Source organism: Globicephala melas, chromosome 20 (genome assembly GCF_963455315.2).
Source record: "Globicephala melas chromosome 20, mGloMel1.2, whole genome shotgun sequence".
NCBI lineage: Eukaryota > Metazoa > Chordata > Mammalia > Artiodactyla > Delphinidae > Globicephala > Globicephala melas.
Window position 1 is genome coordinate 40,956,258 of NC_083333.1, and position 24,713 is coordinate 40,980,970.

The following is a 24,713-nucleotide window of genomic DNA, read 5'->3' on the forward strand; positions in this document are numbered from 1 at the left end:
GGGTCTTGGGAGAAGCCAAGGGCCGTGGTCACCTTGCTGCTCTCCTGAGGCCCCTAGCACTGGCCCTGGGCCCTGGAGAGGGGCAGCCAGGGCGTGGGGAAGACCTCCACGGTCAATTAGTGTGTGCGCTCAGACTGCCCTGAGGCTGGTGAGGCCTGGCGACAGCAGGGGGTAGGCGCAATCTGGGGGCACAGGCCGGGGGACCAGGAAACGGAGGCGAGAGGGACTTGCCAAATCTTGCCGAGGAAGGACTGAGTCACCCCGCTGAAGGCAGCTACCGTCGGGGTGGACCGTCACTGAGGTGTCCAGGAGACAGAAAGGACACCTTAGCACTATTCTGAATACTGCTCACTGGGCCTGTGGGGGCCACTGAGATCAGGGGACGAAGGATGGAAAGTCGCGATTTCCCAAGGGAAGCCCATTATACCTGTTCCTGACACCATCCAGTCATGGTGACAAGTCACAGGGGAAGGAGGGAAGGAACAGCTGTGTCTTGTTTGGCCAAAGTTCTCAAACAGTGATGCTCCTTAGTGAGGATTACCAGAGAAAATGCAGGACGCCTAGTTAAATTGGAGTTGCAAATACACATGAATAAGCTTTTAGTATACACATGTCCCAAATGTTGCGTGTACGTTTATTTGCTAAATCTGGCAACCCTACCCTCAGCAGGTTTGCAGACCGCCCTGAGTTTTCCACCATCAAAACCAAATAAGCAAGACCTTTCTCTGATTCTTTGGACACGTTAAATCGGTGGCTGGAAATGTCATAATTGAAGATTTTTTTTCCCCTGCCATAATGCTTCCTTCAACTTTGTGGACCTGTTCCTGCCTGTCTGTACTAAAATCTAGCATCAGCTGGCAGGAGATCTGGTAGGAGTTTTGATGTGGTTGTTTGACACGGAGTATGTAGTAACCCTGCTGTTCAGGGAGGGGCCGGGAATCCTGAGTGATTTGTTGCTTGAACAAATTCTTTGTTACAAGGAAAAAGCACGAGTGTTGAGGGGAATGAGATCAAGTGTGAGTCTCCCTTGTTCTGGGTGGGTTGTGGGTAGGAGTCTAAAAAGTTTAAGACACAGATGGGGTCAGCACTTCTTAGATCTCACGGGCCCAGCCGCTCCGTGGCATGTGGGATCTTCCCGGACCAGGGCACGAACCCGCGTCCCCTGCATTGGCAGGCGGACTCCCAGCCACTGCGCCACCAGGGGAATCCCCTATTGGGCTTTTTGAATGGTCTTGTTACCTTTGCTGCCCAGTCGTAGGTGATCTGGCTGCCGCATGGTCCACTGTCTGCTTCTGCCCGTGCCACTGGGGCACTATGGGTGCTGGTACACTCTGACCACAGATCAGAGGAGCAGGGCTCCCTGCGCACACTGTGACAGGCAGTGCCTGAAGCCTTTGACATCGAAGGGAGACAGCTCAGAGCTGGGTAGAGAAGACTCAGGCTTGACTTCTTGGGTCTTTGCCCATGGAGAACCTTGGCTTTCAAATGGAAGCTCATTTGAGGGTGGAGACCTATTTTTACCAAAGAAGGAGTCACGAACTCAGCCGTTGACTTTGAACTTGGTGGCTTTCCAAGGTGGCCTTGGGGAAAGCAAGAGTGTTTTCTGTTCCTGCAGCAGCATCCTCCCTCTTCCCCCTGCCCCCCAAGCTGAGGTCATGGTGGTCAGAGAGCATCCTGTCAGCTCTGTAGCCCCCAAGCTGGCACCTGTGTCTGCAATAGGTGGGGTCAGGGAGCTTTTAGAAGGTTCTACAGTAAAGGTCAGAGGCCAGAGAGTCCTGGATACAGTCTAGGGCCCCTGCAGTTCTGGACACAGTCCCAGCTACAACCTCTTTGAGCAGCTGTCTTTCCTTGCACGGCTGGGTTAGGCCTCCAAGTCAGCACCCCATGAAACCTGGGTGAGCAGTCTGTGCCCTGGAGATAGCATTCAGCTGGGGCTCAGACTACATGGGCTGTAAGGAGACTCTTTTTCTGGCTGCGCCATGCGACTCATGGGATCTCAGTTTCCCAACCAGGGATTGAACCCGGGCCACAGCAGTGAAAACCTGGCATCCTAAACACCAGGGAACTCCATTAAGAAGAGTTTTGATCTCTTAAATCTGTGAAGTGAGTTCCTGTTTATCAGGCACGTTTCAACTCAGTTGTCACAATCCTGTGAATATGGCATTATAGGCTCCACTCAACTTTTGGGAAAATGGAGACTTGAAGGAATTAAGGAGCTCGAACCAAGCAAGGTCTGGCTGAGTCCAGGCCCAGGGCCCCTGCTGTCCTGCCCGATACTTTCTAAGCCCTTCTTCTGCAAAGCCAAGTCTTAGTTGGCTCAGTTGGCCAGAGATATCATTTCAGCCTGGACATGCTGGGATGACTGACTAATGTCCTGGTGACACTGCACCTCCAAATGGACTCTTCTAGGGACCAGCCTTGGGAGGTGGACTCATGTGGCCTTTGCCTATGGAGGGAGGCTGGGAGGAAGCCGAGAGGTTGCGTTTTCCTGGTGTGCAGGTGTTGGAGGATGTCAGAGGATAGCGGGAAGGATAAGTGCCCACCGAACCAAGAAGGCATCTTGAGACCAAAAAGCGAGGTGGAGAGCTGCACCTAATCCATGTGATCAGTTTATTACTCACAGGGTGGGATGGGGCTGACAGCGATCTGGAAGCACCTGCAGCTGTACTCCGCACCACTGAGGCGCCATTGGGACAACTTTATAGTTAACTTAGGGTATGGGGATAGGAGCTTGGAGACGGAACGTGCATTCCTGAGTCAAGATTTATGAATGGGTAACTAGTCTCGTGGATGCCGGGAATATGTCATGGAAGGTTTTCATCATTGTTTGGGGACTAACAGATCACAGAGGCCACCCGGTCCTAATGATTATTAGACAATATCTATTAACTACAAAGTCCTTGATGATAGAGAAGTGATTTACTGCCCAGTACAGTCCTGGGTAGGGTCAGCAGAAGGACAGGAGGAACGGGAAGGGCCCAAGATGGCGTTATGCTAACAGCCATACAGTAGACCTAGAGGCAAAGGGAGACTGAGTTCCATGGGGACCGCAAAGAAGAGAAAACCCAACCGTGTCACAGGCTGAACCTCCCTAACTCCACTTTGTCCTGTGGTCAGTGACAGAGAAGGGACAGTTGCTGATGGTGGGTGAGTCACAGACACGTCCAGGTGACTCCTGGCCGGCTCCATGGGAAACATTTGGGCCTTAAATCCTATGTCTGAGATGCAAGGGCCTTGAGCTCACCCTGTCCAGGCCCTTCCTGTTCAGAATGGGGCTCTGGGGCCCAGAGTAGTTGAGGCTCAAACAGAGTGAGGCAGAGGTCGGCCTGGCGTCCAGGTCCCCTGACTCTTAGCCCAGTGTATTTTTGATTCATGTTAGAAAGGATGGTCTCAGAATAGGACCCTATTTTGAAATAAAACCTGATGCCTGGGTACCCCTGACGTACTTAACGCTGAGCAGGTGGATTTTCTCCAGGGCCACCATGGGTGGGGGTGGGCTGAGCTGCCTCGGGAGGTGAGCAGCCCTATGAAACCTGTGTTCTCTCCTCTGATACAGGAAGAGCGTTTTTTCCTCTCGGGCCTCAGTTCATCCCGTGGTGGTCCAGGCTTCTGAGGTGAAAGAGAGCAGAGGAATTCCTCCCATGAGGCCCCCCCACCACACTTCCCTCCAAGAGGTGGCCTTCCCGTCTACACCATGGAGAAAGGCAGGGGACCAAGGGCGACCGAAAGACCTTCTCTGGCCAGCTTGTCACTCGCTCCAGAAGAGGTACGTGCCTCTCTTCACAGACTTGGAGACACCTGTCTGGACTCTGGCCCACAGTGGCCCTCTGGAGGTACGTACTGAGTGACGGGACACAGCCGAAGCAGCAGACAGCTGCTCACTCAATTGCCGAGAAACTTAGAATCAGCTTCAGATACAGATAGCACAAGCGGAGGGATTAAAAAAAAAAAAAAGAAAATGAGAACGTTAACTTCAGATTCCAGCAGCCAGAGACCCCAAAGAGAGAAGAGCCGTGTCAGGGGCATAGGAGGTGGTACCCTCAGGGCGAGCGCTGTGTCACAAAGGAAGTGAATTGGATCATGGGTGCATTAAGGACTTGCCTGAACGGGCCCTACAGAGACAGCCAGACTCTGCACTAGTTGTCCTAGAAAACAAAGGAGGCGCTTACAGGAGATCTCCCTGTCCTGATGGCCCAGTGGGTCTCAACTGGGGGCAGTTTTGCCACTCAGGGGACACGTGGCAGCTTCTGGAGACATTTTTGGTTGTCACGCCTGGGGGAGGAGGTTGCTACTGGCATCTGGCGGTAAAGATCATGCACAGGGAGCCCCCGCGCAGGGAATTCCATAGTCTGCGATGTCCACAGGTCCGAGTTTGAGAAGCCTCAAGACAGCCCCATCCTAGGCCCTGCAGGGAGAGCAGGGAGGATGGGCAGCCATAAGGAACCATTGCTGAGGTAGTGGAGCTCTGGAGGCCTGATGCCCCGGCTGTTCCTCCTAAGAGGGGCCGCACGGCTTGTGCACCCCGGGGAGCCCATCAGGTGGCTCTCGGGCCTCCTGTTGAGGTGTCCACTGAACTGGGCAAGGTGTGTGCACCTCAGCCAACCCTCCTGAGTAATTTCAGAGAGAAACTTATAATGTGTGTGTGTGTGTGTTTTTTAATTTTATTTATTTATTTATTTTTGGCTGTGTTGGGTCTTTGTTGCTGCGCACGGGCTTTTCTCTAGTTGCGGCGAGCCGGGGCTACTCTTCATTGCGGTGCGCCGGCTTCTCATTGCAGTGGCTTCTCTCATTGTGGAGCATGGGTTCTAGGCACGCAGGCTTCAGTAGTCGCGGCATGTGGGCTCAGTAGTTGTGGCTCATGGGCTCTAGAGCACAGGCTCAGTAGTTGTGGCACACGAGCTTAGTTGCTCTGCAGCATGTGGGATCTTCCCGGACCAGGGCTCAAACCCGTGTCCGCTGCACTGGCAGGCGGATTCTCAACCACTGCGCCAGCGGGGAAGCCCTATAATGCGTTTTAAGAGGTTGGTAAATTACAACTTCAGAAGCACATAAATGCTTCTGTAAATGCCAGCCTTGCTGTGTGTGTCTGTGTGGGCGAAGAGTGAGCAGGTTGCTCAAGCCTTGGGAAATCCCACTTTGAGGGTGGAAGACGGAATTTACCTTTGGTCCTTAATTCTCAGGCTCTCCTCCTGGCTTGCTTAACTCTCTGGCAGTGTGTCATCTGTTCCTCCCTTCCCTGTCCAAAGGGTCTGCTGCATTGACTGTTTCTGTAACCTGTTTAGGCACCCGTGGGGTGTCCAGGGTCCTGGTTTTACCCCCTTAGGTTCAGGAAATTGGGGGTCACAAAGGAAACTTCCCTCCAAAGCAGCCACGACCCTTTGCCAGCCACAGCCGTAAACCATCATCAAAGACTGTCCTCTTAGCCCAACCAACTTTTCTACGGCACCCGATGGGTTTTAAAACACTTTTACTTCTGGCCTGGTTTGACTCTCCTCGCATCTGTGTGAAGCAGGCGGGGCAGGCTGATGATCTGTCCTGTCCCAGTGAGGACCCTGAGGATGCCTGGGAGGGAGTGATGTGCTCAGCATCACAGGGTACCTCATCACAGAGCCAGGGTTTGAACCTAGGTCTCCTGTCTCGAAATTCTGGGTGCCTGCACTTGACCTTGGTTGTATGGCAGAAGCAGTGGGACAAGGGCATGGGATTTGGGGTCCGAGAGTCCTGGTTTCAGATCCAAGATCTGTACTCACTGCCTGTTCATCTCAAGCAAGCTTTCCCTCCCTCTTTCTTTCTTTTTCTACCTGCCCCTCCCTCCCTTCTTTCTTTCTCTCTCTCTTCCTTCCTCCCTCCCTCCCTCCCTCCCTCTTTCTTTCTTTCTTTCTTTCTTTCTTTCTTTCTTTCTTTCTTTCTTTCTTTCTTTTTCTTTCTACCATTCTCAGCAGGACTGTTGTGAGGTGTGAATGAAATAACTACAAGCCTGGCACATGATGACTGCTCCATGAATTTTAGTTCCCTTTGCTCCCTCCTCAGCATCCCAGGGGCCCAGGCAGAGGTGAGCAGCTACGAGGGGGGTTGGGGTAGTGGACAGAGGTGACAAATACCTGGCTCCTCGGGAAAAGCGTGCAGACAGGGCAGGTACCACATGTCATTTGTGAGGCCACTTCTGATTCATGGGATCTGGTGCAAGAACTTTGAGGAGGCAATAAAAGTCGTATTCTGCTAGGAAATGACAACAGCTTAGAGTCCTGACTTAGCAAACTAATTTTTTTTTTTTTTATAAGGCAAGGAATTTGGATGGGTAGCAAAAAATCACATTTTAATGAGACTAACTTCCTGGAATGGGAACAGGCTTTCCCAAGAGTAACATGGCAACACCCCACGGAAAGTGTATATAAGTGCCCCAGAGAGGCCATGAGAGTCAGAACCTGAGCTCCTTGCTAAGCTGCAACCTCCTCTGCTAGCGCCATGGCCACCCAGCTCTGCTCTCCGATCTTCTCCTCTGGATCCATCAAAGGCCTCTGTGGCACCACAGGTGGTGTCTCTCAGGTGTCCTGTGTCCGCCCTGTGGGACCCTGCAGAGTCTCTTGCCTTCCTGGTGTTGGGGGGTCAGCTTCCTCCGTCAGGCTGGGCCTCTCCGGCCTTGGGAGTTGCTTGCCTCGTTCCTGCCCGTCCTCTGGGTTCCCCTGCTCCGACTTTACTGGGAGCGGGGGTTGGTTCTGTGAGGGCTCCCTCAATGGCAACGAGAAGGAGACCATGCATCTCCTGAACGGCCGGCTGGCCAGCTACCTGGAGAAGGTGCGCCAGCTGGAGCAGGACAACGCAGAGCTGGAGTGCCGCATCCGGGAGTGGTACAAGTCTCAGACGCCGTACATCAGACCAGACTACCAGTGCTTCTTCAAGACCATTGAGGAGCTCCAGCAGAAGGTAACTGGGACCTGGCCCTTCTCCAGCCCAGCAGCCCAAGCCCTGGGAGGGGTCTGTCTCGTCCCACTACAGATGGGACTGTAGCTCTTAGGGGATTCTCTCTCCTATCAGGGCCAGCTTTTCTCTCTAGGGTCTTGGTTTCTTGGGGGACCCAGACCTCTCTGCTGCTTGTAACCTCCCCTCCAATCCAGCCATTCCTCCCCTCCCTCCGCTGTCTCAGCTATAGATAGGGCAGTCACGTGCACCGAGCCCCTACTGGACACAAGCGCTGTGCCTGACAGCTTCCTATCCTTTCGCTTGTTTATCCCTCATCTTAAAGAGATGGATATTACTGGACCCATCTAACAGATGCGGAAGTTGAATTTTAGGGAGGTGCAGCAACTTGCCCGAGATCCCATAGCCTGTTGCTGTTGGATGCAGAACCTGAATCCAGGTCGGCCTGGTTCTCTCCACTCACCCACTGGGCCACTTTGGGGCTGCGGATGTCAGGACTGAGGGCCACTGACATCCCTTTGATGCCCCGCCCAGGAATGATGCTCCTTCTACACCTGGGCTCAGGATGTTCAGGGCTGGAAATGCCAAAGGTGCTGGTGGTACTTAGAAGCATGGCATCCGAAAGTTGGGCTGTCCCCTCCCCACCTGTCCCCACACTGCTGGGCCTTCCCCAGCTCATGGGACACCCCCTGTTCCCCAGATCCTGCTGAGCAAGGCTGACAATGCCAGGATGTTCCTGCAAATTGACAATGCCAAGCTGGCTGCTGACGACTTCCAAACCAAGTGAGTGGCCTGATCTAGGAATGTTTCTGTGCTGCTCCCTTGCCTCTGTCCCCCGCCTCTGAGAGCTGGTGAGTGGGAGTGAGGCCAGATGGAGCCGTACGTGGGAAATGTGGCATCGCTCCTGGATCCCTTTCGGGTGAAGGGAAAGGACCGCAGTGCTGCTGACCCCAAATCAGCCACTGCAGCTGGTCAGCAGGGCAGTGGGCCCTGCCTGTGCATGGCTGCTTTGCTGTAGACTCAGCAGGGCTCTCTGCGTGCAGGTACGAGACGGAGCTGGGCATGCGGCAGCTGGTGGAGGCTGACACCAAGGGACTGTGCTGTACGCTGGACGAACTGGCTCTGTGCAAGGCCGACCTGGAGATGCAGGTGGAGTCCCTGAAGGAGGAGCTGATGTGTCTCAAGAAGAACCATGAGGAGGTGAGGTTGATGCCACGCACCCCCTCGATGTTTTCCATCCAGCAGGGAGCCACTGCTGACCCTTGGGTGTAAAACTATGACAACCACCTCCACAGTAACCCCAGCTGACATTTACTGATGGCCCACTGTGTGCCAGGAGCTATACGAAGCACTTTGCGTTTCATTCTCACGATAATCCCAGGAGTCATATACTATTACAAGCTCCATTTTACAGATGAGAAAACTGAGGCACAGAGAGGTTAAGTCACTTGCCTAATGTCACACAGATCCCAGACTCCTGCCCACGACACTAAATCTCCATTTGGAAGGTAGTGCCTGATAATGATTCTATTTGCCTGGTGTTTGCATTGTCTCACTTTACTCTCCCAAATCCTCTGAGGAGGCAGGTAGAGGTGCACGCGGAGGCTGAAGCTCAGAGAGGTTAAGTATCCTGCTTAATGTCACACAGCTGGCAACTGAAGGAGGAGGGTTTTTACCCAGGTCAGTCGAACCCTCATCCAGCATCCTTTTCACAGCCTTATGCCATCTTGCCTCCTTTCTGCAGGAAATCAACAAACTTCGATGCCAACTTGGGGACAGGCTGAATGTGGAGGTGGATGCTGCCCCGCCAGTGGATCTCAACAAGATCCTGGATGAGATAAGATGCCAGTATGAGACCCTGGTGGAAAATAACCGCAGAGACTTGGCGGCCTGGTTCAACACCCAGGTGGGGTTGGGCCAGCCCAGGACAAGCTCCTGGGGAGGGGTCACCCTTGACAGTAGCTTCACTTGCTCTGACCATGCTCTGGGTCCTCTCATGCTTTTCAGACTGACAAGCTGAACCAGCAAGTGGTGTCCGGCTCGGAGCAGCTGCAGTGCTGCCAGAAAGAGATCATTGAGCTGGGACGCACCGTCAATGCCCTGGAAATCGAGCTGCAGGCCCAGCACAACATGGTGAGTGGCCCCTGCCTGAGTGGCTGGCCAAGCTCGTGGCAGGTACCCTGATCCACCAGCCTCGGTTATCACGGGGTGTGATCGCAAGTGGTACCCAGATACGCAGGGCTGTGGGTCTCTGGGTGGGATTCCCTCACATTGGGAGTGCTTCCTCTTTCCCACTGCAGCGGAATTCCCTGGAATCCACCCGGGTGGAGACCGAGGGCTGCTACAGCTCCCAGCTGGCTCAGATGCAGTGCCTGATCGGCAACGTGGAGGCTCAGTTGTCTGAGATCCGCTGTGACCTGGGGCGGCAGAGTCAGGAGTACAAGGTCCTCCTGGACGTCAAGGCCCGCCTGGAGTCGGAGATCGCCACCTACCGCTGCCTGCTGGAGGGAGAAAGAGTGCAGGTGAGTGGGTTCCGGAGGTCCCGGCTTGTGGAAAGGGCTCACTTGGACCCAACCCTCAGTGCCGCGGTGAGGGCATCAGTCCTAGGGTGGTTATTGCACAGATGAAGGGGGATTAATCAAAGCATCTTCAGAGAGATTCCTTCCAGCCCTGGGCTTTGGGCTTTTGCAGGGGGACAAGTCAGCCCCATTCATGGTACTTCTCCAACCATTGTTTTTGGCTGGGAGTTTCTGGTCTTCATCCCTGCAGCCCTTGGGGATTTCAGAGGCACTGTCTGAGCCCTTTGTCATTGTCACCCACCTGTCTCACTTGACCCCTGTTTACGTTTAACGCAAATGTCAGTCCAATGGCCAATGCCAAACACCCTTGTATGATCTCATTTCCTCAAGCTGCCTGCCCGCCCTTGTGCCACGGAATGCAAGCCTGCCGTTACAGTTCCTTACATCCCAAGTGTGCCCTGCGCCCCGGCTCCCCAGAGCAGCACGCAGATCTGCACCATCACGGAGGAGATCAGAGATGGGAAAGTCATTTCCAGCAGGAAGCACGTGCAGCCGCTGTAACCAGCTGCCCAGCCCAAGGGGCAGGCCCTGGCCCACAGGAAGGAGGACACCCCTCTGGGTCCCGGCTCTAAAAGATCCCCCCTCCCTTCCCTAGAGGCACTCCCTGCTCAACAGATTTTTCTACCTAAAATACTTCTTGGACTGTATTTCTGACCTTTACTGCTTCTATGCTTTGTAAAACTAGGTTTCCCTGGAAATTTACCCAATAAAGTGTGTTCTCTTGGTAAAGCAAACTTGCCTCTGTCGATCTTCTGTGGTTAGTTACTGGGGGTGTTTGATCTGGGCTTGCTGTGAAGGTGTGGATTTTGGTTTCAGGTCTGTCTCCTCTGGCTCTGAGTGGTAAGATGTGACAGAATGATTCAAACTATTTCCTAACAGGGATACCCTAGGGCCTGGACCATGAGAACAGACGCTGACCTAATCCGATGGCTGCTGGCCAATAGCCTACAGGCTTGACTCTGCCCATGGGGACCACCTGGGGCGGCCCCAGGAGAGGCAAAGGCTCCCAAGCCGTCCTCCTCGGTAGCCCTGCCTGGTCTGGTGGTTCTCTCTTCCCTTCAGTGTCTCCTCCCTTGTCTAGCTCCTGTCACCTCGCTGGCCACCTCCAGGCCTGACACTGGGGACAGTTTAGGAGAGGGGATGCCACCCAGAGAGGCAAACTCCAAGCAGCCAGCCTGGGCCAACCACTCCAGGGAGGGGAGTTGTGTGAGCTGGGAGATGCAGGTGGGAAGGTTGGGTGAACCCACGTCCCTAACACTGGACACAGGGCTGAAGTGAAGGGCGGCAGGGACAGTGAAGTGGGGAAGCGGGAGGGGACAGCCAGACCTCACTGTGGAGCAAAGTTCAGAGTGCCTCAGATTCCACTGGCTGAGCCATGCTCATCTGGGCGTGGCTCAGCCTGGACGCCCCTCTGATCACAGAAGCATGGCCTGTGAGATGCCTGAGGGCCCCATGCCTCCTTTGTCCCCCTACCTCATTCTTCAGTTGAGAATATAGGCCCAGAGAGGGCAGTGACTTGCCCCAGGCCACACAGCGGTGAGTGGTGGGGATGAGGCCATTGCTCAGCTCTTCTGACTCTAACTCGGGCACTCTTCCCAGCGCACAGATTCTCTGTCTCTGTCTCTCCCCAACCCCCTTCCCTCTTTTCTCTACCTCTGGGCTCTTACTTGAGTCCAAGACCCATGGGAAAGACCTGGTTCTGTCTATGTCACCAGGTAGTTGGTGCTAAACGTGAACCTTCAACCTGCTTGACAAGCCAGAGGTGCAGCAAACACATCTTGGACCTCAGGGGAAGAAGCGCTCGGGCGGGCTGGAGCAGCTGGTGCTGAGCCTGGCTGTGCACCCTAACCACATCACGTGACCTCTCTGGTCCAGCTGGTGCATCTGTAAAATGGGGGTGGGGGAGGCTCCAATGTGTGCACAGTGCCCGGAAGTGGTAGCTATGAGCGCTGGTATTAAATGAAGAGTCCCAGGGCGGAGAGTGGGGAATGGGAAAGCCCAGCAGGCGGGCCCAAGCTCTTTGCTTGGTTACACAGCAGGACGCTGGCGGGGCCAATACTGCCCTCCAGCAGCACCCTCGGAGCTGAGCCCAAAGGGCTCAACCTCAGACCTGCTTGGCTTTGGGGCAAGAGGCCGGGCAGCAGGGCCAGCCCACGTGGTCTCAGCCCTGCCCTGCCGCTCTCTGTGCTCCACACTCCTGCTCTGGGGTCTGAGGTCTGCAGCTCCGGCTCTGGCAGAGGTTCAGACGAGAGGTGGGAGGCCGGGCATGTGCAGAGCGCACCACACCCCAGGGTGCTTCTCCATAGAAATAGCTAGGGGCTGGGCAGTGGGCTGAGCCTCTGTTCTGGCCACTGTTCCAGCTGCCTGGCTCCTGCGTGGAAACAGCAGACAGGTGGTGCGGGCTTGTGACCTGACAATCACGCTGTCAGCTCCTCGAACCACGCGGTGTGTTCCCTGTCTATGTGCATTGTACAGCTTGCCGAGTGCACTCACAGCCTCAGCACATGCATTCAAACAGCCTGTGTGTGGTAGGTGCTTTATTTATGCAGCTTTCTCTACCTTTTTATCCAGTTGTTCAGAGCATCTGTGTTGGTTAAGGAACCCCTGCTCTTTTTTTTTTTTAACATCTTTATTGGAGTATAATTGCTTTACAATCTTGTGTTAGTTTCTGTTGTATAACAAAGTGAATCAGCTATATGCACACGTATATCCCCATATCTCTTCCCTCTTGCATCTCCCTCCCACCATCCCTATACCACCCCTCTAGGTGGTCGCAAAGCACTGAGCTGATCTCCCTGTGCTATACAGCTGCTTCCCACTAGCTAACAATTTCACATTTGGTAGTGTATATATGTCAATGTCACTCTCTCTCTTCGACCCAGCTTACCCTTCCCCCCCTGTGTCCTCAAGTCCATTCTCTACGTCTGTGTCTTTATTCCTGTCCTGCCCGTAGGTTCATCAGAACCATTTTTATTTTCTTAGATTCCATATATATATGTCAGCATATGGTATTTGTTTTTCTCTTTCTGATTTACTTTACTCTGTATGACAGACTCTAGGTCCATCCACCTCACTACAAATAACTCAATTTCGTTTCTTTTTGTGGCTGAGTAATATTCCATTGTATATATGTGCCACATCTTCTTTATCCATTCATCTGTCGATGGACACTTAGGTTGCTTCCATGTCCTGGCTATTGTAAATAGAGCGGCAATGAGCATTGTGGTGCATGACTCTTTTTGAATTATGGTTTTCTCAGGGTATATGCCCAGTAGTGGGATTGCTGGGTCATATGGTAGCTCTATTTTTAGTTTTTAAAGGAACCTCCATACTGTTCTCCACAGTGGCTGTATCAACTTACATTCCCACCAACAGTGCAAGAGGGTTCCCTTTTCTCCACACCCTCTCCAACATTTATTGTTTCTAGATATTTTGATAATGGCCATTCTGACCGGTGTGGGGTGGTACCTCTTGTAGTTTTGATTTGCATTTCTCTAATGAATAGTGATGTTGAGCATCCTTTCATGTGTTTGTTGGCCATCTGTATATCTTCTTTGGAGAAATGTCTCTTTAGGTCTTCTGCCCATTTTGGATTGGGTTGTTAGTTTTTTTGATATTGAGCTGCACGAGCTGCCTGTATATTTTGGAGATTAATCCTTTGGCAGTTGCTTCGTTGGCAAATATTTTCTCCTATTCTGAGGGTTGTCTTTGCGTCTTCTTTATGGTTTCCTTTGCTGTGCAAAAGCTTTGAAGTTTCATTAGAGGAGATTTCCTGGCAAGAAAGGGAGCGGGGATGTGTCCCTCGAGGCTCTGCTGTATCTGGGGTGGCCAGCTGTCCCATTTTGCCCAGGACTGAGGGATTCCCCGGTATAAGGGACTTTATCACTGAAACCAGAATATGGGGAAACCGGGATAGTTGGTCACCATGGCCCTATTTCCCTGGCCATTCTAGAGTCTTCTGTGTCTCCCTAGGTGCGAGGCCCCCAGCTTCCTGCAACAACCAGGCTTGCTCGTCGATCTCCCAGGAGCCAGCCCGAGGCCTCCTCTACTCCCTTGGGCTCATCAAAGGAGGCTATGCTGGAGAAAGTCAAGACGGTGGCTGGGGGCTTCCCTGGTGGCACAGTGGTTGGGAGTCTGCCTGCCAATGCAGGGGACACGGGTTCGCTCCCTGGTCTGGGAGGATCCCACATGCCGCGGAGCAACTGGGCCCGTGAGCCATAATTACTGAGCCTGCGCGTCTGGAGCCTGTGCTCTGCAACAAGAGAGGCTGCGATAGTGAGAAGCCCATGCACCGTGATGAAGAGTGGCCCCCGCTTGCCACAACTAGAGAAAGCCCTCGCACAGAAACGAAGACCCAACACAGCCATAAATAATAATAATAATAATAATAATAATAATAATAATAATAATAATAATAATATCACCCTTGATTTAAAAAAAAAAAAAAGATGGTGGCTGGACTCTCACACTTCTTAGCCAGGCGGCTGAGGGCTGGGTGCTGACCACAGGCCCCTTTGAAGCACAGATGGGAACTTGGTCCTCCCGGAGACACAGAGGGGCGCAGATGAGTCTCGACGTAGCCACCGGTCCAACGGGGTTCCGTTTTTACGAGGCCGGGAGATGTTCACGGGCTGAGTAACGGGTTAATGAGGGGCTCTGATAGAAAGTGGTATTAACTTTGATGAGGAGAAAACACTTTGTAAAGGCCAACACCCACCGGGGCAGAGATATAAACTCGGGGTGAGGAGCTGCCTCTCTGCACTGGGGGCATCTGGTCTCGGAGATTGATCCCTTGTGCTGCCAAAGCCGTGGCTTCCAAATGCCTCAAGGCCAGCTTCTTGTCGGGGCCTCTCAAGGTCCCGGGAGGGGCCGGTGGGGACTCGGTTCGCGTGTCCACGATGTACTCCAGCAGCTCCTGCAAGCTCCCCGGCCCGTCCCGGGGGGCCTCGAGTCTCTCTGCCCGCTCAGCTGGGCTGGGCAGGAGCGGCTGCAGGGCTGCCAGCTGTCTCCCCTCCGGAGGCTTTGCCAGCAGCTACAGCATGGAGGGGGAGGGGGCTGGGTCAGGGAGGGCATCCTTGCCGGCAACGAGAAGGAGACCATGCAGTTCCCGAACGACCCGCTGTCCAGCTACCTGCAGAAGGTGCGGCAGCCAAAGCGGGACAGCACGGAGCTGGAGAGCCGCATCCGGGAGCGGAGCCAGCAACAAGACCCCCTTGTGTGCCCCGACTACCAGTCCCACTTCCGGACCATCGAGGAGCTCCAGCTCAGATGTAGGAGCCTGGTGCCAGCAGCACTGGCCTGGCAACCCTGCTCCCGCGGGACACTTCAGAGGTCACAAAGCCTGGTCACATGGGTGGCCTCATTTGCTCCTCTCAATAATCTTATGAGGGAGGTATCATGAGGCCATTTTACAGATAAGAACACTGAGGCTCGGGCTGGTTATTCAAGGTGACCCAGGGGGCCATTAGTGGAGCCAGAGTTTGAATACAGGCTCTATGAATTAACCGGTCGTGAGAACTTCAGTACCACAAGCCACCTCTCTGAGTTTTAATTTTTTTCTTTTTTTTTTTTTTTAAGAGGAGGGGATCAGGGTTGATGTGTTTGGTGCAGACCAGGTCTCCTGTAACTAACTCAGGGAAGGGAGAGCCTGTCAGAAGTTTCCTTCTTGCTCAGTTTCCTTCTTGCCCAGAAAGTCCTAGCTGACTCCTGAGAGGGACCATTTGTGTCCAGGGAATTACAGAGTATGCTCTTGGTAGTAACCTGCCGTGAACCCCCTGTAGTCCTGGGAGATAGGAAGACAGGAGGAAACCGCCATGTCAGGCCTTTCCTGCAGCATTTCTCTCTCTCTAACCCAGGTGAGAGATGCTCTGCATTGGTAGGGACCTTAGGGGTCACCTGCTCTGATCCCTACAGCATGCCCATAAGGCTCCACGGAGTCTCAGTGCCAAGAGCCCAGGGATGGGTGACCCTCTTCCTTCAGAGGCAGCCTGCACCAGCTTTGGGGAGCTCCTGCCAGAAGAATGCCCTTTCTCTCACTGAAGTCACTTCTTTATTTCCCCAGACCCTGTGCACCAAGGCAGAGAATGCCAGGCTGGTGGTGCAGATGGACAACGCCAAGCTGGCTGCAGATGACTTAGGACCAAGTGAGTTGTCCCACTCGCTCATTGGTTGGGGGCTGGTAGAGCTGGACATGGGTGGTGCTCAGACTTTTGGTTATCGAGTCCCTGAGGCACAAGGCAGGACACACAGAACCAGGCCAGTCTGGGGTGGGATCTGACTTAGATATAAAAAGGAAAAGCAGCTTTAGGCACCCTGTTATGTGCCTGCCAGGTACGAGATGGAGGTGTCCATATGGCAGCTGGTGGAGTCAGACATGAATGGCCTGTGTAGGATCCTGGTTGATCTGACCCTGTGCAAGGCTGACCTGGAGGCCCAGATGGAGTCCCTAAAGGAGGAGCTGCTTAGCCTCAAGAAGAACCATGAGGGGGTGAGCATGGGGGGCAGGTAAACATGGGATCACGTGAGCATGGGGGAGGGGGATGAGTGAGTCAGTCCTCTGGGAAAGTTAGTGCTGACCCTGGTCTGTGCCACAGGAAGTGAATTCGCTGTGCTGCCAGCTTGGTGATAGACTCAATGTCGAGGTGGACGCTGCCCCACCTGTTGACCTGAACTGTGTTCTGGATGAGATGAGGTGCCAGTACGAGGCCCTGGTGGAGAAGAACCACTGGGATGCTGACGACTGGTTCAACAGCCAGGTGGGTACGTTGAAACAGTCAGTGTGACAGAGACATAGAATGGGTCACAAGAGTGACCTTGAGGCTGTGAGTCAGAAAGCCTGAGTTTGGGTCCCAGCTCTGTTTTGACCTCCCTGTGCACCTTGGGCAGGTTGCTGTCCTGAAAGCAACAGTTTCCCCAAGGGTGAAATGAATGGGGTAGACTGGGTGATCTGGACCTGGCCCATGATCCTAAGTGGCCTCTGTCGATCTCTCAAGCTGAGTCCCCAGTGTCCCTGTGTGTGTATGTTTCAGACCGAGGAGCTGAACCAGCAGATGGTGTCCAGCTTGGAGCAGCTGCAGTCCTGCTGGGCAGAGATCACTGAGCTCAAATGCATGGTCAATGCCCTGGAGATGCAGCTGCAGGCCCAGCACAGCATGGTGAGCCCGATGCTGGCTTGGGGCTGCTGCTGGACCAAGCTTAGCAGTGCAGGAGCCCTCCAGCCTCTATTGCTGACCACATGGCAGGTTCCAGAAGGTCAAGTTCTTGAGTGTCAGGGATTTTCTGTGCAGAGAAGAGGGAATAAGGGCCCAGCCCCCATTCACCAATGTCCCAGGGGTAAAGGACAGGAGACCTGTAGCACCAGCATGTCCTGGTAGCAGCAGCTCCTGTATTCGTGTGAGCAGATTCATTCTGGACAATTATCAGTGACTCAGAGATTTCATTAATAGGGGAGCTCCTCTTCATAGATCAGGAGGCTACAGGGGCTAATTGGCTCATCTCAGATGAGATATCTGGCTGTGGTTCATCCAGGCTCAGAGTGACTCTCTGAGCTCCCGTTCCTGGATTCTGAGGCCTCACTGAGACTCAGATGGATTAGGTGTGACCTCCTCGCTCCTCCTCTGACATCTAACCTTTTTCCTCCCTATACAGTCCTTGCCCTCCCAGAGAGATGCTTTAGAACCCACCCTGGCAGAGATGGAGGCCCGCTACAGCCCCCAGCTGGCCCAGATGCAGCGCCTGATCACCAACGTGGAGGCCCAGCTGGTGGAGATCCGCTGTGACCCGGAGCGGCAGAGCCACGAGTACCGGGTGCTGCTGGATGTCCGGGCCTGGCTGGAGTGTGAGATCAACACACACCGGGGGCTGCTGGAGAGCGAGGACTCCAAGTGAGGATCCCTGCACGCTCTCTCATCTTCTGAATACGATCTACAAAGTTCTGGGGATACAGCATGGTGCCTGGGAAGAGCCCAGCAGTTGGAATCAGGAGCCTTGGGTTTTAGTTCAGGTCTTGTTATACATTCATCGTGCAACCCTGGCAAGTCCCTTTTCCCTCTGGGCCTGTGTTTCCTCATTGGTAAAATGAGGGGGCAGGACTAGCGTATTTTTTTTCTTCTTCATTCATTAACAAAAAAAATTTATTAAATTAATTCTTGAATGTAATTGATTATTCATATGTATTTCACTTTTAGTTAAATCAATATTTAGAGTTTTCATCATTATGACTTCATTGTATTTTTCACAGCCGAACTACATGATATATCATAATTACTTCTTTCTTTGACAACCGTCACTGAACTCAAGTGCGTGTGCCCGACGCACAGGGAGGCGAAACAAACCAACACATTGGAGTCTGGAGCAGAGAAAGGCTTATTGCAGGGCCCAGCAAGGAGAACAGGTGGCCCATGCCCCCAAACCCCGAACTCCAGGACGAGGGGGATTTTTAAGGTGCTCCGGGTTATTGAAAACAGCAACTGGAAAATTATAGTCTTCTGGCCTTTTTTTTCTCCTAGGCTCCCCTGTAACCCGTGTGCCCCTGGGCACTCGCCCGCCAAGTCATGCGTCCCCTGTCTTCCTGTGGCTTCCTGTGGGCCTGGTGCAGCCGGCACCACCGGTAGCCCCCGCCCCATTTGTGTGCCCTGCCTGCGGGGCCGGTTCTGAGAGTGGCTAGTCCAGTAAGCCAAGGCCATTATCTCCAGGGCTCGGACTTGGCCTCAATTCAACCGTAATCCTAAAGCCCAATCCCCTGTCTTTGTGCAGAGCCCAGGCCTAGGCCTGGCCCTGAGAAGGCTTCCACACCTTCACCTTTCTCAAAGCCTGTCACTAAGGCTGGCCAACCCTGAAGCCCTCAGCTGCTCATCATTTCAATGGAGGTCAGGGTCTCTGTTCTCAGGCTGCCTCCTGGGCCAGGTTTTCCTTCTGGGTGCTGTTTTGGTGGGGTCTGAAATGCAGCAGAAGGCTCCTGTTGGAGGAACAATAAAGAGCGTTTGCTCTGGTTCTCCATGCCTAACCAGCTCTGTTCTGATATTGTTGGTTTGTGTCTCTGCTGGGTGAGGAGGGGTGACTCTTGGGCAGATGAATGGGGGAGGTTGGACCATGTATGACCCTGAGGATGACAGGGTCCCTGTGCCCCTAGTTGGGGTGGTTAGAGGTCTACAGTGTAGCATTTAGCTCAGCTTTCCTGATTAAGACCCTTCTCCAAGATTCCAGTGTTGTGACAGGTGACAGGTGACCAGACCCCTACTACTACCCTCTTAGTATATATGGTCGCTCTGGGGCCCCAGGAGAGGATGATGAATGCTGAGATCGGTATAATGTGAAGCATTTTAGGCCACTTCATTAGCCTCATGCCTGTGGTCCTTGTAAGAGAAACAGTACGGAATCCCACACCCAGGGGACTCCATAAAAGTCCCATGCTTTTAGAAGCGTGATATCTTCAACCTCTTCACACAGCCCTTCCAGTTCAGCAAACCCCCTTAAAACCCACAGCCCATCCAAAGGAGGAGATGGGAGAGTGAGCCCGCCACTGTGACTTCCACCCACAGTCCAGACAGTCTTGTTCTTAAGAGACCCATCATGTTCTCATGTGCTCTTGACCTCTGATGAGGTGCCTGGTGCCTTTGGGTCCCAAGGCATTTCCGCATGGAAGTGGGAGCTCCCAGCATCTCGGACCAAAGACTCACTTGTGCCCAGAATGTCCCTCCTCGACAGACCAGGCAAATGACAAAAGCCCCACCAATCCCAATGGGAAATGGAGAAGGATGAAGGGAAACCTCTGAGATAGAAAGGAAGACAGGTTGTCCCTAGATGGCCATATGCTCTTCATGAGATGCCAAGAGCACTGCTAAGGAGCTTCAGCGACGTCAAGAGAGTTGCGACAGTGCTCCAGGTGGAGAACAGATTGGTGAAAGATGCTGACCAAGGTAGTCCTGAGACCCCCAACCCTTAAGAGCACCCAGTAGAGTTCACCTTGATTCAATTTTAGAATCCTCCCCTTTCCCACCCCCTGTAAAGGAAGGCCTGGAGTTTTGGTTTCTCCCAGCACCCTCACTCCTGGTGCCCGGCACCACCTCAGCTCCCATCTTCTTGGAACCCCTTGGTCCTAAAGAAGATGAGAGTCTCAGGATCATTCAGTTCACTCAGCAAACTTTTACTAAGTGCCTCCCTGGGCCAGGCAGTGTGTCAGGTGCCAGGGGTGGGATTGACCCTTGTCTGAGGGAAGCCTTGGGATGGGACAGGAAGGATGTCCACTCACTGCCTCTCTCCTGTCCTACCTCAGTGGTGGAAGGAGGCCAGCTAAAGGGGGTCTGGCCTTAGTGTGACGAACATGGGCTCCGCATGTGGGCAGCCTGACCTGGGTTCAAATCCTAGCCCCAGCGTTTACTGCTTATGGGAGCTTTAACAGGCGGTAGTCCCTTTGGGAGTCTCAGTTTCCTCATCAGTGAAATAGAGAACAGGACACTTGCCGTGCTGTAAGGTCCCTGGTGCTTTGCCGAGCACATGCTCAGCATCTGAAAACTGGTAACTATCATTAGCTCCATTCCAGCAGGACGCCAGGATTGCTCTGAGGATGGGCGTCCACCTTTTCCTTGCCCCACTTTCATTTCTGGCTTCCTTCTGATTTAGACCCGCAGAGCTAATTCCTTGAAGACTGAAGAGATCCTGTCCTCTGAAAAAACAATGATATGGAAATTACACTTAGAAAAAAGATATATATGCTCCTATCACCCAGGGGTTCTCAAACCCACCTGGAGGACTTGTTAAACACGGATGGCTAGGTCCCACCCTCAGAGTCCCTGATTCAGCTGGTCTGGGATGGACCTGAGAAACCGCTTTTCTAACGTGTTCCTGAGTGATGTTGATGCTGTTGGTCAGGAGGCCACGTTGTGAGAACCACCGCTACACGTTATTGCAATAATGAGTGTAGGCAGACCTCACTTTCTCGTGCTTTTCTTTATTGTGCTTCACAGACACCGCGTGTTTTACAAATTGAAGGTTTGTGGCAACCCTGCATTGAACAAGTCTATTGACGCCATTTTTCCAATAGCATTTGCTCACTGCGTATCTCTGTGTCACATTCTGGTAATTCTCACAAACGTTCTCATGATTATTATATTCGTGACGGTGATCTGTGATCAGCGATCTTTGATGTTACTGCTACGACTTTCTGAAGTCTCAGATGATGATTAGCATTTTTTAGCAAGAAATTATTTTTTAATTAAATTCTGTACATGTTTAAAAAAATTTTATTTACTTATTTATTTTTTTAACATCTTCATTGGAGTATAATTGCTTTACAATGGTGTGTTAGTTTCTGCTTCATAACAAAGAGAATCAGTTATACATATACATATGTTCCCATATCTCTTCCCTCTTGCGTCTCCCTCCTTCCCACCCTCCCCATCCCACCCCTCTAGGTGGTCACAAAGCACCGAGTTGATCTCCCTGTGCTATGCGGCTGCTTCCCACTAGCTAGCTATTTTGCGTTTGGTACTGTATATATGTCCATGCCACTCTCTCACTTTGTCCCAGCTTACCCTTCCCCCTCCCCATATCCTCAAGTCCATTCTCTAGTAGGTCTGCATCTTTATTCCCGTCTTGCCCCTAGGTTCTTCTGACCATTTTTTTTCTTTTTTTTTTTTAGATTCCATATATATGTGTTAGCATACCATATTTGTTTTTCTCTTTCTGACTCTGTATGACAGTCTCTAGGTCCATCCACCTCACTACAAATAACTCAGTTTCATCCCTTTTTATGGCTGAGTAATATTCCATTGTATATATGTGCCACATCTTCTTTATCCATTCATCTGTTGATGGACACTTAGGTTGCTTCCATGTCCTGGCTATTGTAAATAGAGCTGCAATGAACATTTTAAATTCTGTACATTTTAAAAAGACATAATGCTACTGAATACTTAATAGACTACAGCACAGTGTAGACATAACTTTTATATGCACTGGGAAACCTAAAAATTTGTGTGACTCGCTTTAGTGCAATATTTTCTTGATTGCCACGGTCTGGAACTGAACCTGCAATATCTCCAAGGTGTAATTATATCTTATATTTTTAGGGTAAGGATTAAATGGGCAATTTAATGCCAAGCATCCAGCACAGTACCTGGTACTTGTACACGTTCAAAAAGGCTGGTCTGATGAGTCTCACTCCATGTGGTTGGTGTTTGCATCACCCGTCCTTCTGTCCTCTCTAAACAGTTAATACAGACAAAAGAACTGGAATTTATGGTTATTGCAGGAAATCAAACTGAGAGATGATTTAATCTAACGCTTTCAATTTGCAGGAGGGAACTGAAGCCCAGAGAGGTAGAGTGACTTTCCCAAGGTCACACAGCTAGTTAGAAGGTAGCATCTCTATTTTGACTTTTCTTAAGCAACACATTTCAGGGAATAGGGCTGGGCGGCATTTTTCCTTCCATGCCCCTTCACCAACTCTTCTAGAAATATATGAAAAAGAAGAAAAGTACTTATACTTCAATATTATATTGAGAAGATGCGTAAATAAAAAGTGGCTATATAACACACCCATAGTAAACACGAAGTGTGTGAGCCCACAAGTATTACAGGCAGGACTAAAAACCATTGGTCTCACCTGCTGCTTTCTTAAGAAGTGCCCAGTGGCTTCTAGAATCAGAGACACTTGCTCCTGGTCTCCTGGCTTTGCTCATCCCAGAGCTGCAGTGTCACTTCTCAAGGGAGCTGATTCACTCTGCTCCTGTCTCTGGGGTCCCAGAGTGAGCCCCCCCATTGCAGAAAGCGAGGTCAGAGCCAGTTCCAGCTTGTTCAACAACAATAATCGAACTCTCTGTACGTGGAGCAGTGAGAAACGAAGGGGAGGATCCAGAGATGGTCGAGATAGAGCATCTGCTCACAGAGATATTCATGGCATTGACTTCCTTTCCCAAGACTGGGGTCCTTACCTCTCTCTTTCTCAGTAGCATCCAGTTGAAAGGAGGCCCCTGATTCTTAGGCTGTGCTGAATTTGTTCTCTCCTCCCTAATATTATTTCCTTCCCCTGGGAGGAAGATGATGCACATTCATGAGATTCAGAGGCTCTTTTTCTTTCCTCCCTGGATTCACACCACTGCCAGCATCGGTGCAGCCTCCGTCACCCACACGTTTCCTCCGTAAGGGGCCGGGCCTCCTCTTCCCGCAGGGAATGATCTCCTTAAAAGGAGGGGTCGCTGCCCAACAGAACTGTGGCCTCTCTCAGGGACAGAGCAGGTGGGGCCGCAGGGGGCAACGCCACTGGCAGCACAGAGCCAGGCCTGGCAGCCCCACCCTAGAAATGAGGGCCCGGGCCTGGAGCTGGTCCTTTGAAGATGTATCCTGAGGCTCTCGCCCGGTCATCAATGACGGGAGCCCAGAGTCCTGCCTTAGCCAAATGAGAAGCTTGGCCTCTTTCATGAGGGAAGGAACTCCTTATTGGAAACCAAATTACGAATGAATGAGCAGCTTCCTCTGGGACTGGTGATCTTCTAGCATAAGTCCCCTGACTCCAAGGGTACATAAAAAGGCCCGAGCAGAATGGGGTTGGCAGACACTGACACTTCACGCAGCTGCAGCCTCTCCGACATGACGTCTAACTGCTCCCCAGCCTCCATCAAGAGCTGCCCCCAGTCACCCTCCGTCTGCTCCAGCAGCACGAGCTGCCGACTGGAGCTGTGCCTGGGTTACGTCTGCCAGCCCGGGATGTGCGTGCCCACCCCCTACCGGCCAGCCACGTGCCTCTCAAAGGCGCACTAGCCAGCTCCTGCCAGCCCGGCAGCTGCCGCCCGACCAGCAGAAGCTCCGGCTCCACGGGTTCCTACAGCCGATACTTCGAGGGTTCCTTCAATGGCGATGAGAAGGAGACCATGCAGTTCCTGAACAACCACCTGGCCAGCTACCTGGAGAGGGTGCGCCAGCTGGAACGAGACAACGCACAGCTGGAGAGCCGCATTCGAGACGCCTCCCGGTCTCGAGCGCCTGCCTTGGGTCCTGACTAGCAGTCTTATTTCAAGACCATCGAGGAGCTCCAGCGGAAGGTGAGGGCAAGCGGTGAACAGACTCCCTGGGAAGGAGACCCAAAGAGCTGGCCTTCCAGATCTGAATCTCACTCGTTTCTTAAGCTACGTTCAGGGAAAAGAAACTTCCCTAGGGCGCAGGATTATTTCCTAATTCGAGTGCTCAGCCGGAGCCCTTCACGTGGAAAGAGGCCTGGGATCTAGTCTCAGTTCTGTCATGGATTCATTGCGTGACTCTAGGAGGTCCCTTCCCTGGGCCTCAGTTTCCTCATCGGGAAAATGGGGATAATAAGGGTCCTTATGTCAAAGCGTTTCCATGGGTTAATACAGGTAAAGTGCTTAGCCCAGCCCTTGGTACGTGGTGAGTTTTCAGTAAACCTGAGTGCTCGTTAAGGACCCTTCTAACTGTCATGTCTAACAGAGTTTTTCCTCCCACGTTGCTCATTGCATTCAAAATGGGGCATTCAGATTTATGAAGACCCAGGTGCTTGAAAAATAAACCTCACGTTTTCTGAGGACTTGCAGTTCACTGAATATCCCTCAGAGTTCCAGAGGCTTCGGCAGGGATGGCTGCAGGGCTACTGGTTCTCCTCACTTGGGTTCTTTTTCCTTCTTCTTGTCCTGGGCCGACCCCCTCTGTGTGCTGTGGCCCCCAGGTTCTGTACACCGAGGCAGAGAATGCCAGGATGATCGTGCACGTCGACAATGCCAGGGTGGCTGCCGATGTCTTCAGGACCAAGTGAGTGCGGCCAGGGGACGGAGGCGCCCTGTCTCCCGGCACATGCCTGGGGGCAGCTTTCTGTCAGTTTCATAGACAGTAGGAAAAGCGCCAGTGGCTCAAGGTCTTCCCTGGGGTTGGCACTCAGTTTCACCCCTCAGTCGCTGACCCTGTCCTGACATAGGTACGAGATGGGGCTGGCCATGTGGCAGCTGGTGGAGGCCGACACCAGTAGCCTGTGCAGGGTGCTGGATGAGCTGACCCTGTGCAAGGCCGACCTGGAGATGCAGGTGGAGTCCCTGAAGGAGGAGCTGATGTGTCTCAAGAAGAACCACGAGGAGGTGAGGCCTGAAGTCCAGCTGAGGTGGTCCTGGGGGGCCCAGTGAGAAGAACGTGGGATTTGGGGTTGGGTAGTCATGGGCTGAAATTTCCAGGCCGGCCACAGATTGTATACGTGACTTTGCCCAATTTATTTAACCC

The 24,713-nt window shown here is 52.6% G+C and overlaps 2 protein-coding genes across 2 annotated transcripts; both read left to right on the forward strand.

The window, feature by feature from the left end:
- The first annotated feature begins 6,294 nt into the window (after positions 1 to 6,294).
- Positions 6,295 to 9,998, forward strand: KRT36 (keratin 36). The gene is made up of 7 exons (XM_030840156.3): positions 6,295 to 6,924; positions 7,619 to 7,701; positions 7,962 to 8,118; positions 8,663 to 8,824; positions 8,926 to 9,051; positions 9,219 to 9,440; positions 9,828 to 9,998. Exons 1-7 carry the CDS (start codon positions 6,466 to 6,468, stop codon positions 9,996 to 9,998), a joined length of 1,380 nt encoding a protein of 459 aa, XP_030696016.1. The 5' UTR covers positions 6,295 to 6,465.
- Positions 9,999 to 14,395: 4,397 nt separating this feature from the next.
- Positions 14,396 to 18,152, forward strand: LOC115843762 (keratin, type I cuticular Ha5). Its single transcript, XM_030840157.3, is given in 8 exon segments — positions 14,396 to 14,536; positions 14,539 to 14,778; positions 15,559 to 15,644; positions 15,828 to 15,984; positions 16,091 to 16,252; positions 16,526 to 16,651; positions 17,160 to 17,380; positions 18,005 to 18,152. Coding segments are annotated over 8 exon segments (1,281 nt in total).
- The last annotated feature ends 6,561 nt before the right edge of the window (positions 18,153 to 24,713 follow it).